The sequence below is a fragment of the Tenebrio molitor genome, chromosome X, assembly GCF_963966145.1.
Source record: "Tenebrio molitor chromosome X, icTenMoli1.1, whole genome shotgun sequence".
Lineage (NCBI taxonomy): Eukaryota > Metazoa > Arthropoda > Insecta > Coleoptera > Tenebrionidae > Tenebrio > Tenebrio molitor.
In genome coordinates this window covers 316,387-335,523 of record NC_091055.1, presented here as the reverse complement: position 1 = coordinate 335,523, position 19,137 = coordinate 316,387, and the positions used below count along the sequence as shown (strand labels likewise).

Here is a 19,137-nt window from a genome sequence, read left to right as displayed (position 1 = left end):
CTGAATGTCAACTTTAACTGAACGAGAGTAGATTCAAACTTGAAAAAAATTCGGAAATTTAGGAAGCTGGAAGGTGTCGTTGTGGGGCTGAAGCAGTAACGAACGGATTGTATCTTTATCGCCGGTTTATAATTAGAAAATTTTGAAAAAAAAATTAAATGGTTCAAAAAGTGAACTAATTGAGCGCGTGTTACGTGCTTGTGGTGTTTTTTATTTGGGAGATGAATTTTTTTAGGCTGACAAGCAAGGTTGACGGAGTCACACACCTTCGGCGTATAATTACGATTTAAAAAATAAGTGAAGGATGAAACCTTTTGCCAGTGATTTCTTGGGATTTATTTTGGGCCACGTCGTAATTATCTCAGTTCTAATTAGGACGACCTATTAGAACCGTGATGTCTGGTAAATTAGTGTTTGCTCTTGTGTTTGTTGGTACTGACAGCAGTTGTATATTGCCGTGGGTCGATCATGGCTTCGTCGTATTTTTGGAGTAAATACATAAGACAGTTTCAAGGCAATTTCCAAGGGCAAATCTAAATTACACTCATGCTTTAGTGGTTAAGAGAGCTTCATTTTCTCGATACCCTGGGGCCATAGTTAAGAAGATCGATAAATTGTCACTAAGAAACAATACGACATTGCCTAAAAATCGGACTCTTCGGGAGGCGTCAAATAAGACATTCGTTTTTGCATCTTGTACTACTGTACGATTTGGACTCATCACCGAGGAGGATGTGGGGCCAATATACATATCCCAAATGACGTGGTCTGTGGCAACCGCAATGCGACAACGGGTGGTCTCTTGCTGGTATTCAGCCATACAACGATTCTAAAGAACAAGGTCGACGGTTTTTCCATAAAAAATTAATTTTTTAACGAAGCGCAAACTTATCTGTTGAACAACCGGCACAGTGAAAAATTACAGCCGCTTGAAAATATTCACGTATCGTGCTTGTGGTATTGTTGAGTTATGTTTAATACACACCGAGACACTTGTTTTATGATATTAAAAATATATACAGGGTAGTCACAAAACTGTCCTTCCGTACATTTTTTAAACTGCTACCCTTAATGAATTTTGAGAGGGTGTCGGTGATTTCTTGGTGGGATTAGAACATACGTGAAGTATTACCAACAAGAGAGACAAAATACATACAGGGTGTCTCAAAATTCGCGAATTCCGAATTCTGAGCGTGGTAGGAAAGAACCCAGTGGAGCTCTAAAAATACTTAGAAAAATGAGCGGGCGAAACGATATTTTAAAATATTTAAGTAAACGTTTATAAACTTTATGAAATACAGGAAAACACACCAGTTGTGACAATATTTAAACGTGAAATTACTCCAGCAACTTCAACAATTTTCTATGCGAGATTTTTTATTAATTATTTTCCCAAAACTCCAGCCCTTAGGCTACAATTCGTTAAAAGTTCGTTCAAGTCCGAATGAGTCAACTTCTTAATTCAAGAATTTGCCGACCTGCTAGAAATTGAAATTTTTGAAAATCTTAATTTTATAATTTTAACTTTATAACAAACCTCGACGCGTCGAAGGGAGGGATGATATTTTTTTTCTAAAAAGTTGGGTCTGTTACGAATACATAATAATTTTTAAAGAGTCCTGAACGAGAAATGGAGCTATGTATGTATACAGGTGTTTCAAAATTGGCGAATTCCGAATTCAGAGAGTGGTAGGGAAGGACCCAGTGAAGCCCGTAAATACTTAGAAAAAAAATTCGCTCTATCTGAAGAAGATATAAGCACTCTAATTTTGTTCAATTCATAGCAGCCTGCATATCCACAGTGACAAAATACTATTGTAGCTACATTGCCGTTTCATTTTTAAGAAAAATTACAAAAATTTAAAATTTTTTTGCTCCAAAGTAAAGCTATTCTTCAAAAAAATTTCAGCCTATATTTGAAGAAAACGCAGTTCAAACAGTGCACCTTCAGACCAATGTATCTTTGTGGGGGAGTCCCGATTTTTTTTTATTTCCATATTTGGACTACTGAACTAACCCCTACCACGCTCTGAATTCGGAATTCGCGAATTTTGAGACACCCTGTATAAGTCGACAAAGTTTGACAAGAAAAGATAACGTAGACGATCTGATTACCTACAAAAATATTTCAATTTCGTTGGTTGAATTTTACTGCAAGAGATAAATATCCAAATTTATTTTCACTATGTATCTGTAAAATAAACAGTTATTTTACAATTTCAATCTTGAATGTAGCCACCTGTGTTATTTTTTAATACACAGTTGCCTTTGTTATGTATAATTAATTTTAAATAATGTAATAATATATTTCATTTTTCAGTTTTGTTAGAAATTATTGCACATTTTAAGTTATAAACTACTACTATGGCATTCCGTTACAACTTCTTAGAATTTTTAAAATTTCGATCAAGATTATCAAATGATCTTTTTGTTTTGATTCAGTTGAATACTGAAATTTTAGAATTTCTCGTGAACCCGTAATGTCTATATTGAATTATTTAGAACAATAGCTATTTCGATCACTTGTAATTTTTTATTAAGTAAAAATTAATTACATACAAGATTTGTAAAAATCTTTTAAGCTGTTATCTGTTTATCTTAGAAATAAACAATTGGTTGCAGTTTTTTAATTTATATGTTCAGATAAATTTGAGAAACTTAAAAAACATGATTTCGCATTTTTCATGTACTGCTTGTTTCTGTATTAAAAAAAAAAAAACAATAATTAAATTTATTTTTTGAAGAACAGTATTAGTGTGCAATGTATTTTAATTTTATTGCAATACAGTTTAATTTAAAAGAATTAAAAACTGATTACCAAGTACGTAAAAGTTGAGGTTATGTCGTCATCATGTACCTTCAAATGCCGTAATTGAGAAATAATTTTTGATAAAAAAGAGATTAAGTACCTAGTTTTTTGTTCGATATCGTAGGCGTTCTAAATCAGCATAAGCTTCGTGTAAGGGTTGCTCTAATTTAAGCTGGATTCTCTTTCCAAATCCTTTGAAATTTGCTAACATATATTATGGATACAAATGCAGATTTTTAATTATTATTATTAATCCAGCCTGACGTAATCGGAAACAATGTATAAAACGCGTTTAAGTGCTTGAGACGAGGGTACAAATTTGGTGAAATTTTCTAATTTTAAAATAATTCAAAATTTCATTGACATCAGTAATTAACGCCTGGCTGACAGCAACAGCGCACGAGCATTAATTTTTCAGAATGATGATAGATGCGTCTTGTGACCGGTGCTTAGATTTGAGCGAATCGATATCAAAATTGGTAAATACGGTCGTTGAAAAATCCGCAATAGTCGAGAGCGTGATTCGCTCAACCCTAAATATTCATGGTAAATGGAAGATTTGGCAAATCCGTGATAAGTTGTCGAATTCTTGTTATACCTCCTCATTCTAGTCACATATCGCCGAGTGAGGGTGCGATTCGGAGAAGTCATCGTTGCTTAAACTGCTAGATGAGAAGCATCCGTATTAACTAATTTCATTATGATACTGATCTGGTGATTTGGTTGTGCGTGTTTCGGATGAGAATTAGTTAAATCTTTCATGACGTTGCTCACCCGTAATTGCAGTCAATTTGGGGGTGCTTAGTGCATTCCATCTCATATTCTTCATTAGCCTGTGATATACAATTCCGTTTCGCTAATTTGCCGATAAACCTCTGCAACTAGCGATAAAATTTTAATTAAAATCTTTTGTACCAAAGTATTTCCCTCCTACCGGGTACTGCTTAAAAATACTTTATGTGATTAATTTCATCGTTTTGTAAGTAGCGATTAGAAATTTAATCACGCTGCACTCTGGTCCTGCAGAATACTTCTTATTTTCACATAAATTCGATCACCCAGATTAAATTTTCATTTAAATTTTTAATACCTTGATTGCCCTTCTTTGCACCCAACTACAACGATAATTATATGATGTCGCTCAGCCGTTTTGCTTTGTTAATTGTTATCTCAGTGAATTACTTAAAACTTTGCAAAACTACGGAAATTAAAATTTATAACTCGTTAAATTTCAAAATATTGTTTTGTAGGTTGAGGGATGAACAGCTATGTATAGCGTGGTAGCACACCAGAATTACAGAAAACGTGAACGATCGCCGCGCTCTCAGAACGACAACTCGCCAACAGGTGGCCACACGGATCCCAACAGAAAACTGTCTCTCTACCAGCGCATCTACAGATATGTCAAGCAGCAATTCCACCAAGAAAAAGGTGAGTTTTTGCAATTCGCACCACTTTATAAATGTACAGTACTAGTTTGGTCGCCTACTAAAAGATGGCGCCACTAATACATCACAATTACCAATCGATCGTGCCCCACATTGTTGCATTCGATGCAGTTGATACAGTGTTTGTCGTCTGAATTATTAATGACAAATGTAACATACCTCATAAATTATTCTACAAATGATAAATAAATTGCTCGATGACGTTTATAAAAACAATGTGTGTCTTATTACTGTCAAAAATTGTCCTGAGCGGGTTTTATTTTTAAACTGATTTTCTACACTAATGTCATAGTCGATTAGTAAAAGGTAATAAATGGGTCTGATGTTTGTTTCGATACTATCCTAATTGCTCTTTGTGTCTTGTTCACGAGATACGTGCATTGGACAGGTAATTATCTTGATTATAAGAAATAATAATTAGCTCTAAGTTCTTAAGTCTCGTAGTTGAGAAATCTGATAATTAAGTGTGGGAGACAAGCTAAATCTAGTTTAACCCTTTCTGTTTCCGTTATTATACTGTGAAGAAATGTATTAATCGGATCATGTCTTGGATAGCTAGGGGCACAGAACAAAAGCTTATCTAAATACATAAATGTTACGTTATTAAACCGATCACTAACGGTCTCTTGTTTCAAGTGTATGTTCTATTGGAAAATTAATCTATCGAATTAAAGAAAGAGGAATTCTGCATCTTTGACTTTTCGGCCGAATGTGACTTCAATACGTCACGGCTTCATTATTTGATTTCAGTATTTATCTGTAATCCCTAACAACTCCGATGTGGATGTCGTGTAAAAGTGGGCGTATAGAAAAATACATTATTAATATTAATAGTGCTTTCAAAGGAATTATCATTATCTGATCCGTAATGATAAATAAATCCTGTCTCGATGCCACGCTCCATTTATAACAATAGTAATATTAGCTCAACAAATTATCTACGCAAACGAAACTCTTGTATTACTTGCACTACTTTGTCATTGTTATTTACAGGATATTTGGAGGTTTGTTTTTTACTATTTGAACCTATACGTGTCATGGAAAATTATGTAGGTAAATGCATGAAAATTGACAAAAATATATCACGGACCTAGAGCAGAACCGTAAAAGTAAAAAAGTAAAAAAACGATCTGCGTAAGTTTTTCCGCAGACAATGTAAAAAATAAAGTTAATGTCTAGTTACATGGATGTTGTTTGTAGTAATTCCGGACACACGTCGAACTAACACAATTCTGAAGTGTTTTTTTTTCTTGACAGCACGTCTAACTAACATAACTTCTGGTACAAAGAAAGAAAAGCGATTTGGTAACTAGAAAGTTGGATTGTTCAAATATTCTCCATGAAATGTTTAAAATAGAAATTTATTTATTATTGTTGCTAATTATTATTTTGTATACTTGAGGGAATCAATTAGTTGATTCTTTTTAAAAAAGATTAATTAAAATTACATACAAATGCAATTTGTTTTATTTACCCATTTAGAGACTGAAATATGGGCATATTAAAAGTTTGTGTGAAATACAACAATAATGTTTTTATTCTGAATAAAACGTTTCTTCAAAAATAAATGGTATTTTATGAAGTCGACGAGATCACTGTTTGTTTTATTATTTATTATTGTTATTTATCCGCGTGCGTGGCGAAAGAGTTGTTATCAGCTATAAGAAATTGGATTGTGTCAAGGGATGAAGTTTTGTCACCTTGTAAATAGAGATTTTTTGTGGCAATGATACAATGTCTGAGTAATTTGATCACGGAAGACATTGCATTATTCATTGGGGGAAAAGTCGAGAAAGACTATAAAAAGGGAACCAAAGTCAAAGATTGATATCTAGTGTAAGGGTCACAAATCTGTTAGTTTCTCATCGAATAAATTTTTCACCGAGTAAACTGAACCCCTAACACGACCAGCTATTAATCGATCGAATACATCTATGAAAGAAAAATAGAAACGACGATTCGTGTCGAATCAATAGTAAAAAGTAGATAGCACATGAATGTTGCGTAGAATTTAGTCGTCGGCGCTATATTTATTTTATATTTACCGAAATGATCAGATGTGCGTCTCTATTTATAAAGCACAATAACATGTTTTACGTTTGGGGCTAGATGAAGATTATATTGTCTTCGTTTATATCGAATATACAATGACGCTTCAATATAGTTTCTGTCAGATGACTTATCTACCCCAACCGCTTTCCAATTCCCCCTAAAAATGATGGATGAATAAACGAATATTCAAATCAAAAACAGCAATCGATACCCCGGGAATAGGTTATGATGACGGTGATCGGTTAGTCGACTTCAGCCCGAAACAACACTTCACCCCAACTGGAAAACGTGTGAAATACACCGCGGGGATGAAATAATTGACTTTTCATCGCGGATCGGCAGAAATCGGAGGTACAAAGCTCTCCAAAGCTTTGCGTGAGTGTACGGGTGAGATCGCAGTAGGCTGCGTAGCTATGTTTAAGAGCTGGTGTGGTCACACGTTGTTCTGCATCCTGCGAGTCCTGCGTTAGATTGAGCGCATTGCCAGATCGTGTACTTCAGTGCACACTGCACATTGATTCTAACGCAGGACATAAACACGTGCTATTATTATCGCGGTTCCGAACAAAGGCTTAACCCATATGTAACATGTTCGGGGGGAAAAAGAAGGGTAAGTCAGTTTGTGTGGTCATAAACTAACCAGAATTGCCCGATTGTTGCGGAGCACTCATCTAATCGCATTTGACTCTCCAAAAAATCACACACGAATTTTAGTTAGAGATTTAGCACATTGTCTTCATCTCGTTACAAATAAATCTGTGGGGCAAAATAATTTTTTTACACTGCATCCAACAATAAAAAATGGAGGAAATGGTGGAGGTGCCAGCTTTTATTAAAAGGTTTAACTTGTGTAAGCACTAAAAATATTAATTTTAACAGTGACGGTTGGAAGAAGTACAAAAACGTCGCATCAGTACAAAATATTCTTGGGCCAAGTGTTACACATATTTTAATAAATATATATTTTTAATAAATTTCTGACAATCGAGACCTAAACATGTCTTAATTATGTACATACATATTTCCAAAATTTAATTTTTAAGTTGATACTTTTATATAGCTTGTACCGCGAGAGATTGGTTGACATAAAAATCACTAAATTCTATGCAGAGAAAATAGTACCCTTAAAATCTCTCAATCTCTCGCTGGACGAAGTATATGATATAAAACATTTGATATTACTTGAAATAAAGAAAACTGTGTAATGTTTATTTTTATTATAAGTACTTTACAATACCTAAAAATGGTGATACTTTTAAAAATTTTCACTTGGGCTCGATGGATAAACCACACGAAAATGCATATCCGATTTAGAAAAGATCTTCATGTAAAAAAAAAAAAATTGACAACGGTACTATGTATTTTCAATTTTTTAAATTCATTTATGTATACGTAACAATAAAAAAACACGTATTCGAGGTGGTCGGGTGTTATAAACGTCGAACTGACAGTTTAAATGCTAAACAAGAATTAATACTGGATCATTAGATGTTTTATAAACCCGAAGAAAAAGGTTTTTTTTTTATGTTTCGTGTATGAGGCGCATAATACGATCTCAATTTAAGGAGTCCACTCGTTTTCTCACAATTAGGTCTCTCGTTACTACTGTGTTTTTATTTTCAAAAACAGAAATAACTCTTGTTTTCTTGAAAATTTACCATCTAAAAGAACAATGTCTTTTTGGATGTGTTTAAAACAATATTTTTCAGATGTAAATCTAACGATAACAAGTTATTGTTGAAAAAAATTAGAAATGAAAAATTGGATTCATTTTTCCTGTTCCCTCAATATCTCGGGTTCAAATTTTAGTCGAAGGTGCATATACTAAATTTTAGGACCCAAACATCGCACGGTATTGATCGAAGAATAAAAAAAATCACCCAATCACGTTGAAATTATCAAAATTGGCGTGAATTGTGTTGTTTTCAGCGAATTTCGTTGCTGGAACGAGCAAATCCGGTTTGTTTTCGCGAACCTCCAGTGAAGCAACTTGGTAAAGAAAATGCTTTGAATATCGACAACGCTGAAATACTGCAATAGACAATCGAGGGGGAGCTAAACGTTTACCCGTTAGGGTAAATATTGATCATGAAATGAGCGTAGTTATTGCTCGATAGCAGAAGTAGATTTTCGGTAATTGTTCTAATTATATTAGTAGAGAAAAGGAGGCAAACATTTTTCCTTCGAGCAAAAATGGTGAATGCGCCGGGTTACCCATCCAATTATGTAATGTAATAATTATCATATTAGGCGTGAAACACGATTCGGTCTCAGTAATCTGGTGAAACACAAGGAAAATGTAATAATGTTAATACACCAAACGGGAATTCGCTGAAATATGCATTGCAGGAAAGTTAAAATTCGCTTTATCTGGAATGTATACGTTGGGAAATGGCCTCAGATTTTTCCTGTTACGCATTTTAGTTGAACTTATTAAGATACATAAATTTCAACTGCAGCCATGCGGACGGAGTAATCACGTTATTAGTATGTGCCGCCATCTACTGGCCGCTTTGATTAAATAAATGTAAAGTAATTATTCTCTGTACATCATAGCGTTTAATTTTCATGATTCGTTTGATGCTTTGCTGATTTTTTCTCAGGAAAATTACAATCATAACCGAAATTCTTAAAATAATCAGCGTTTTATGTACAATCAGAAAATGTAATATTGTGCAGGTGTTCGATTAAAGAAAAATAGAATTATGGCAGCTGAGAATAATGTTTACAACTTTTTTATGTTGCTAAAATTAAAATGCAATATTGACCGGGGCCCCGCTAGGGGTGGTGGCCGTCCTGCAAAAATTAATTTTGCTGCCCTTCCAAATGACTGGAGAGTCCGATTTCTTTTTTCAAGAAAGGGGTGTGTCAAATTATTTTAATCATTAATCAGAAACAGCTATACCTTCATAATTTTCGGTGTCATATGGTACGCATTTGATTATTAAATTTCTAGTTTTGATTAAGTTATTTTGATATGCGGGGCACACTTCGCACATCTGCTTGGCGCGGCCCTGGTACCAACGTTTTCTTAGATCTTCGGACACCCTGTATAAAGTGTCTCTCCAGTAGTTTATTCTTGAAATATAATTGAAAGATCAATTGCACAACCGTAGTCGAACGGGGGGTTATCCAGCAAAAATGGTGAAGGCGCCGGTTTAATGGGCATCTGAATACGTAGTAATTATAACATTAGGCGTGAAACATAATTCTCCCTCTATAATCTGGTGAAACACTAAAGCAAATACAACAAACCAAGCGGGTACTTGATGAAATTTAATTCTCAGGCAAGTTAGAATTCGCAGTTGACTGAACGATGGTTAGTAACATAACTCCACAAAATTCTAGACCGGGATACTTAGAACGGACACATTAAGGCCCATTAGTCTTGAGGGAACGCACTAATTTTGACACAAAAAGCACGTTAACTCGCACTGAACACTTCACGAAAAATCCGTTTTATTATTAACGTGCAGTACAAGTCGTCATAAGTATTACGGTGGCGGCGGCGGCGGTCGAGTTCCCCAATTAAATAACGCACTAATTATAATATTAGGTGTGAAACACGATTCTCTCCCTATAATCTGGTAAAACAGAGAGCAGACGTAACAAAGGTAATAAAGCGAAGGGAAGTGAAATGTGGCTCGCACCGAGCTAACAAATTCACTTTATCTGGATGTACACTAAGTAAGACGGTTTCTGAAATTTTTCGAGTTTTACACTTACGTCGGACTTATTAAGACAAATAAATTCCGCGGGATGTGTGTAGAGAACACAAAAAGTGCATTAAAGTTTTGCCAAGTATTTACGGTCCAAACTGGAATGGCATTTAAATATTGCTCGGTCTCGACACCGATACGATGGTTCGTTGGAATTTCGGACCGTTTAATGGAACACGTACACTATAGATATTCCGGGAGATACTTTCTTGACTGTCTGACCTGACAGTGGGACTCAAACTTTTTTTATTTTGCAAAATTCGACAAGCCTTGGCTGTTACTTAACTCGCTTCTTTTGTAATTACACAGATAATGCACTCACAATGTTACCAACTGACGTTACTACTGTACCTACCACTTGCAATTACTTTGTGGCCTCCTGTGATGGAAACTTTACAAATACGCACTGTTCACGTCACATGAAACTTTGTTTTTACGGCGACTGAGCGACGGTCAATTTTTCCCACATACTATGCGGCAAAGTCAATGATCCTTGTTTTTAAACTTTAGAAACGTAGAAGAAATACACAATTTTAAATTAATGGAGCTGAGTTTCAGGAGAACAATATGTATACATTTTGAATTCAATTAGTTTTAGAAACTAAAATCTAAAAGAAATCAAAATACAAGCGCCATCTGTCGGTTCTACCTTACATTTGACAATTCTTGGGTGCGTTCCATTAAAATTCTAAAAGTAGTAATTGTTTTTAACATTTTAAATTAAAAAACGTCAGCCAAAAAGCATTTTTTGGCCTCGTATGATGGAAATTTTGCAAATACGTACTGTTCACGTCACATGAAACATTGTTTTTACAGCGACTGTGCAACGGTGAATTTTTCCCACATTCTATGCGGCAAAGTAAATAGTCCTTGTTTTTAAACGTTAGAAACGTAGAAGAACTACACAATTTTAAATTAATGAAGCTGAGTTTCAGGAGAACAATATGTATACATTTTGAATTCAATTAGTTTTAGAAAATAAAATCTAAAAGAAATCAAAATAGCAGCGCCACCTGTCGGTTCTACCTTTCATTTGGGTGCGTTCCATTAAAATTCGAAAAGTAGTAATTGTTTTTAACATTTTAAATTAAAAAACATCAGCCAAAAAGTATTATACATACCTTGTGTGTGAAACATTTTGCAACGCTCAGTTTATGAAACTTCGCGCTGCAAAATGTAACTTCCCACACTCGATTGTAAATAGCTATTTTTGGATGAAATTTTGACCAGTAGTGTATGTTTCTGATTTGGAAACATTCAGAAGAACGATGACATTCGCAACATTATTCACAACAAATAAATAAGGCTACTACGAGTATGTAAACTATTTGAAAAAACTCTACAACAAAAATACATAAAAGGGCCAATTGAGGAGTTCGGTTCGGGTTTTGATTTACAGTTTTGAACAGTGTCATGGAAACGAACTATGTAATTTGTCAAAAATAATAATAATTCTTTATTCAACGAAAATTGAAATAAATATTGAAACACAAAATAATACTGAAATAATGCCGCTGATTTTATCTCGCCTATTATTCATCCTTGATGGAGGTGATGGGAATTCAGGATCTTTCAAAACGATTTTGTCTTCCACCTTCACTTTTACGAATCCGCCACTTGCCCCATAAAGCAAGTTTTCTCTTTTTTTTTCGTTTTTCTTTTTCTCTTCTTTCTTTTTTCTCCGATCATTGACGAAATTCAAATTTTTTTGTCTCTTTCAAACTGAAATCATATTTAAATAGCGTATAAACAGTTAGACGTGGAATTTAAGAACACCTATAATGTGTTCTATCTTTTATAAATAAAAACTGACAATGATTGATTTTATGTGATGGAGATTTTTTATGGTCACTGGCACCTAGCCAAATTGTCTGCAATATTTGTTTAAAAACTACAGCTCGCTCCAGTTTTCTGTCAGCAAAAATATTTTATCCATTAGGGTGAGAAAGATCAAATAGAATATGAATTTGTGTGAATAATAATAATTGTCTAAGAGCGGTCTTTTGGCAATGTTTTGTATGTTTGCAAATTATCAGTGAATAGTTGCTGTTTTTTTTTTTGATCATTTAATCAATACTAGAGGTCGCCCAGCGGTCGAAATTCGACCGTTATTCATTAAATTTTTAAGTTTGAACGTTATTGAGGTTTTTTTTTGTCAAGTATTCTAAAGAGTATGCTAAATGCCCTTGACCGTTATATTCGGAAATATAAAATCTCAAACCATTGAATGATCGAACTCTTCTTGCTGCGACGTACAATTGACCATGTGTAAAAACTGGCTGTCTCGATAAAATTCCAATTTTTTCGAATGTCTGTCCTTGAGACTTGTTTATTGTCATCGCAAATGCAGGTATAATTGAAAATTGAGTTCTTTGAAAGTTAAATGGTAAAATAGTACCAAAATATGTTAAATACATGGAATCAAATTTTTCTTATTGCTTGCGGTTCCAATTAAAACTTCGTAATCAATAGTATCACGATGCATAAACTTGATACGCATTCTTGTTCCATTGAATAATGCTTCCTTTGTATTTAAGTTTCTGATCAGTAAAACGATGCAATTAACTTTCAATTACTAACTTATGTGGTGGCAAACCACTAATAGTCAAAGAATTTTGTACATATTTCACTCCGAACAGTTTTTTTTTTATAAACAATCTAAATAAACTCCTCCAACAGAGGAGTGGATTTCACTGCGGCGGATTAAATCAATTACAAATCATCCACTCCGCATTCGCTCTAAATTCACTCCTCATTTACTCCCCTAATTTTTTACAGTGAACGTAAACAATGAATGTTTTATTTTATTTTATCTTACAGGTGGAGTTTTTGAGCTACCTTAGACCATTGTTTTCGGTGACAGAAGACAAATTTTAATCACAAGTGAGATAAAGTACTCACTAGTGAGTAAATTTGACAGCTGCCATTTAACTTGACATAAAGTACTCACAAGTGACTAAATTTGACAGCTGTCATTTTACTTGAATGAAACTTCATTTCTTGGATTTTTTGCAATAGTTGCACCTGTAAGATAAAACGTCGTATATCACACGTGATCGAAATGCCATTATGAAACTCGTGAGAAGTGTCCCACTCGTGCGCAAGCGCACTCGTCGGTAAAAATTCTCACTCTTGTATAATGATGCATTTCTATCACTTATAATATGTATAATATACTATTATTTTATGTATTGATTTGTAACACATATTATACATAAATTTTATCTTCCTACACTCCTTCTCCATATGAACTTTAACTGTGCCAAATCTCACCCTCCTCCGTGCGCGCGTTTTTTCTTCACGTATTAATATATAGATTTTGAGTGTTAGTGACGTTATAATGGAGGAGTAAAGAAAGACTTGGAAATGTTGAACGCGAAAAGTGTTGTTGCAGTCACAAAAAACTTATCTACACAGCGTTTTATGGTGATCAATCATATCGGTGTAAGTATTCTCTTTAGAATTTTTTATTCAGTCGACTTGAATGTTCAGGAAGAGGCTATTTATATGGATTTCCGGAGAATCAAAGACTGATGGAAATAAATTTGAAAAACTATCTACGGCATTTTTTTTACGGAATTGTATAAATACGTCCAGATAGATTTATGCAAGTTTTACGAATTCTTTTTAGGCAACATTAGTTTGGTACTCGTGAGGTTCCAAAGTATTCCCTGGAAAATATCCCGTATCCAACTAAAACAATTTGACGTTCACTTTAGATTCCACGGTTATTATTTATGAGTGAGTCTGCAGTTTGTGAATGGAATGGCAATTTTGTCACGTCCATTGTCTTCCACTTTTTGTGGTACTGTCTTAATTATATATTTCAATAAAAAGACGACCATTGGAATTTTGTGGCATCCTCGTTGTGTTACAAATTCTACCTTGCAAGATCGCATAAATTACAAGTTTTGAGCAGCTTCATGAGGCGCTGAAAGTTTTCACTTTATTAAGCGCATCCACATTAATACTACACGCTTAATAAATTTTCCTCCTTTGAATTTTCACTAAAGATACTGTACCAGATTCGAAGTCTAGAAACAATCAGAATTTGTAAAATACGAGAGAGGAAATCAGCGGAGCAGGAATAGCTTCCTTACATGTGAACATGTGCGTATTTGAACGGAAACAAGTTAGATTGGACCTGTACTCCATTATTTCCAATTCCAATTCGTCCTATCCTCGATAAACGATTTTGTTTAATTAACTAAATCGTCCATTTTATCCGGCTGGTGCGAAATAAATGATCGCCAGGCTTTGTATATGTTAGTGTGTTTAGGACCTCTGTTACTTAATTTACAACATTGGACAATATTGATGGTCTTTTTCAACTTTCCTCAGAATACAAAGACGCCGCCATTTGTTACGAACTAAATTAACTCGCTTTGCATAAAACTAATTGCAAAAATAAAAATCACTAGAAATTTATGAACGGTGCAAGGCATTGTTTAATTTTTTGCGGTGATTTATCCGGAAATCTCGGTTTACGTTAAGCTTTTACAAGATTTAAGATCGTGTTTGATATTCCTAAAAGAGTAAGTACTCAAATTGATGCGGACAACTCAGCATGGTCTACAACTAGCCTTTTACAGTTTGATTTTTACAAGCCAATTATCAAAAAACGAAATCCACCCTCATCACAACGGTCAACAGTGATCGTCAGGTCGTTTATTAGTCGAGATTTTCACGCAAACCTGCGTTCACCGGATCAAAGGGAAACAGCGAAATAACTGGCAAATCATACAAACAACGGTACATCCCAGTTCAGCTGGGACTATTGGGTTAATGTTAGTTTAGTTAACGCGTGTTTAACCACCATCAATCGGTCGCTTTAAAAACCCCGAGCTGACGAAAGTTTGATGATTATGATCGAATCTCAGTCTCGGAGCTTTATACATCGAAATAAGAGGATTCGTGCACCTGCGTTACAGCTTTTTATTACTACTAAAACCCTTTATATTAAAAAAGCATCCAGTTCATATAAACTCATTTCTATATTCCGCTCCGCGATTTTTATTTCGGTCGGATGTTTACGGTACTTGAAGCTCGCCTTTAAATTTACGGCTTTTTCAAATCTTAAAACAATCGAAATTAAATTTTTTCTCTTAATTAAGAAATAATTGGGGTGACGCGTCAGACTACTAATTGCGGAACGATGTTTTCAAAAGAATGAAAGCGCCCTTATAGTCTTTTTGTGGGCAGCGACCAATTCGAGTACCACGTGATAAATGGCCTACGCTGGGGCTGTTTTATGAGTTATTTATTCACGTTTTATTGTATGTGAGTTTGTTATTTGTTAAAAGCTTTTTAAATATGTATTCAACTTTTTGATCAAGATTACACAATTACCTAATGCCTCCGAATACTTTCTAAGCGTTATTAAGCGCAATATTCCCTGGTATCACTTTCTTATAGGGATTATCTTGAAAAACGTCAAAACATGTTCATATGAAGGGGGACATATACTCGTAATAATGAAATGACAAATTCAGTAACATTTGATCAAAGCCTTTGTTATTGTATGAAGGCAAATGGTTTACATTTTATCGACTAACGTTACATAAACAGTTATGAAATTATATCATTGTTCTTCATAACGATTCGAAAGAGGGATTGTGTGTGCCCTTGATATCAAAATTGACCTCTTTGCCCGTCTGTTTCAAGATAATCCGGATCGATACTTTTCGTCGGGCCACTCTGTGTATCCAGAGTTACAAAGGTGATCTGTATTATATTGATGATACATAAATAACTAAGATATTGTAAGCAACTGGGTCACCCGAATGAAAGATATTAGGCCGTATTAATTTATACATCAATACTTTTATAACACAACTAAGAGCACTGGCAAAATGCCAAACAACTAATCGGACTGCCAAACATTAATATAAAATGACTGCAAACAATGTAGTCAAGGATTGAACGAACTGTTTTTCTAATTTGACAGACTGAAAGCTCGAATACAGGTTAACGAGCATAACAAACATTCAGTCAGAGATCTACAGAAGATGTTACACTAATTTTGATTATACAGAGTGTCTCAAAATTCTCGAATTCTGAATTCAGAGCGTTGTAGGGGATCACTTCAGTAGTCCAAATATGGAAATTAAAAAAAAATCAGGACTGCCCCCACAAAGATACATTGATTTGAAGGTGCACTCTTTGAATTGTGTTTTCTTTAAAAACAGGCTGAAAAGTTCAGTGTTTATTGTTATTTATGATGATTAGATGATTGTGGAAAATAATAACGTAAAACAATTTTTTAATAAATAGCTTTACTTTGGAGTAAAAAATCTTAAATTTTTGTAATTATTCGTAAAAATAGAACGGCAACGTAGCTAGAATAGTATTTTGTCACTGTGGATATGAAGGCTGCTATGTATTGAACAAAATTAAAGTGCTTATATCTTCTTCAAGAAGTAAGTATTTTTCAAGCTCCACTGGGTCTTTCCCTACCACGTTCTGAATTCAGAATTCGCGAATTTTGAGACACCTTGTATAATTAAAAAAAAAAAAAAACTAATATTAGTATCCAGAGTAAAATTCACGTCCTAGTGACCTTTCAAAGAATTCAAAATCTATACACTTAGTGATCCGACCTTTAAAAAAAAGAAACGACAAAAAACGATAAGAATTAAGAATAGAATGAAAATGTGTAAAATATGCAGAACATTCTATAAACAGTCAAAGTGTCAAATATGCTTCTGTTTGCACGAATTAATAGCAACATCTGTGTGTATCATCTCTGTAGGTGTAGATTGTGTGTGTAATAATTACGTATTGATCCAATGGAACAGATAACAACATATTATTACTGCATACGTAAATGCACACACTGGAAATATTTATATATTTATTTAGTCATTTAGTATTGAATTTCATTTGGTGAAAACTAAAATTAGCAGATTATAAATTTCACCACTGCTTGCGGCCGTTGACGAGCAAGAAGTGATGAAAATTTACACAGAAAAAATATGTTTCATTAATTAATTATTAACTGCACTTTTGTTATTTACATTGAAAGTATTCAATTTTTTTGTGTATACACATTTGTTTGGAAATTGGTTACATTCAAAATTAATTTAAGAACCAAGAATAATTTGTTACTACGGATCCCAGCAAATGTTTTCTTGGCTTTTTTTAAGAGAGTCTACAGGCGACATGCTCAATAATAACCCCGTCATTTGTAGTGATTTATTGTTGACTAGCTACTTCACAGAAAAAGGGAAACTTATCCAACTCTCCACAAACCGGCTAATCTTGTATATAAGAGTATTTTCACCCAGACACACAACAAACCTTTGTTGATTTGAGGATAATTACGCAAATTGTACAGTTGGAAAATGGAAAATTATGATTCAGTTTTCAGTTGAACGTCAACCCTGCTTGTTTCATTGTCTTGTACATTGGTCATACATTTTTTTTCCAAATATGTATAAATATTCCCTACCGAACCGAGTGATGGGGGTTACTACAAACAAAACAAGCTTTTTTAACGGCCATTTATAAAAACTCATTTTACACATTCAAAGGGCGTCCAGTGAATTTATTTTTCGTCATACTTGCCCGTCACGTTGTTAAAATATTTGTGTAATTTTCCTAATGCTGCACAACGTTAGAGTTTAATTACCCATTCGCACACACGACTATTTTTTCATTGTTGTGAAGTTTTATTTACATTTTTAAAATTAGTCCGGTTGGTGCGGAATCACGATTTTAAAAACTATTCTGTCTGGACGCCAGAGAATGTCATACACAAAAATTGTTCACACGTGGGAGACTAGGATCAGGAATGTACCATGGTAGTTATCAAAGCATCCGATTGAATCTTTTTTATGGCGTGTCGATATTAGTGATCCGTTTTTTGGGTGCATTTAAAACAACTACACGACCGGTCTACAATGTTTCCATTTTCATCAATTATTATTTCATCCTTAATTGTGTAGAGCTTTCAACGGAAGCTTACAATTCCCGTTTTTAACGATGTGCAGCATTTTTTAAGTTGTACATTTGTTGAGGTATATTGATTATGACTATGTAATTAGATTTCACTATTCACTATTCACTAACTTCCAAATATACTCGTAATTTTATTGAAGACGGGATCCAATTATTTTCTCAAGGACATGTTGTACAAAAAATACGTTTTTATTAATACCGAAAGCTTCAACAGTTAAACGTAGAAATTTAATCTAAGTTCAAATATTTTACTCATCAATCATCCTGAAGCTAGCATTCTGTGGCTAATTCGGAGGGCGAGAGAATACTAATCGATAGGATGAAAGTAAACAAGTAAATTAACCAAATATTATTCTATTTATTGAGATTATTACTTAGTAGAATTTTTGATGTGAGACGGCGCGGTTGAACTTGTACAAATCTCCATTGAAAGTCTCTTGTATCGATAAATAGTTTTGAATTTTGTTGAGTTTGTTCTTTTAAGTCAGAACAAACGAATAATTCTTAACAAAAGCTCTTTTATCGATTTCGAGCTGCAATTCATTGGCTTTGTCCACGCGTTCAACGACTTCCCACAACTTTTCCCGGGGCCTTTTGTTATTCTAATGTTTAAAGGTTTAACTTACACCCCTTAAACTCTCTTTAACAATTCGAAAAAGTTTCGTCGCCATAAATATTATATGGCGCGAAGGCAATGTTTAAATTTTAAATAAATTCGGGAGGAGCAGCGCCGGCCATTATTCCCATCGAGGACTAATTTGCATGGATATGTCGAGTGTGATTGCAGATATCTTGCGAAGTAGGAAAAATTCTGTTTTATTCAAGTGTTATCACGATCGAATCCCTGCGGACGACTTTGCAAAGGAAGGAAATATAGTCGATTTTGAGAATTAGCCGCCTGGGTACATGTACGTTATCGTCCCTCCTAGTCACGAATCCCGACGAAATAATTAATTTTTTCCCCGAAGAAGACCTGAAATATTGTAGTAATAGTAAATTTTATCGGAAATGGGAATCTACCTTAAAGGTTCTCTCAGTGCGGTAAAATTTTATTAAATCGATGAGACACGATCCGTTCGACACGTTTAGTCAGATATAGTCAGGCATTTCTTTATAAATTAGAATTTTGGAATTTTCCTCCTACATGATC

At 34.2% G+C, this 19,137-nt stretch overlaps 1 protein-coding gene across 3 annotated transcripts in view; it reads left to right on the top strand.

Annotated features, from left to right (window-relative positions):
* LOC138139911 (Kv channel-interacting protein 4-like) overlaps positions 1 to 19,137 on the top strand; it is a 104,276-nt gene that overhangs the window by 10,197 nt on the left and 74,942 nt on the right. For 2 of the 3 annotated variants that reach the window (XM_069060498.1, XM_069060497.1), the window contains exon 2: positions 4,060 to 4,240. In XM_069060498.1, the coding sequence (XP_068916599.1) occupies positions 4,078 to 4,240 (163 nt within the window). In that variant the 5' untranslated portion in view covers positions 4,060 to 4,077. Of the gene's footprint in view, positions 1 to 4,059; positions 4,241 to 6,774; positions 6,920 to 19,137 lie in introns of those variants that run through there. The other variant, XM_069060499.1, reaches the window with a different exon arrangement.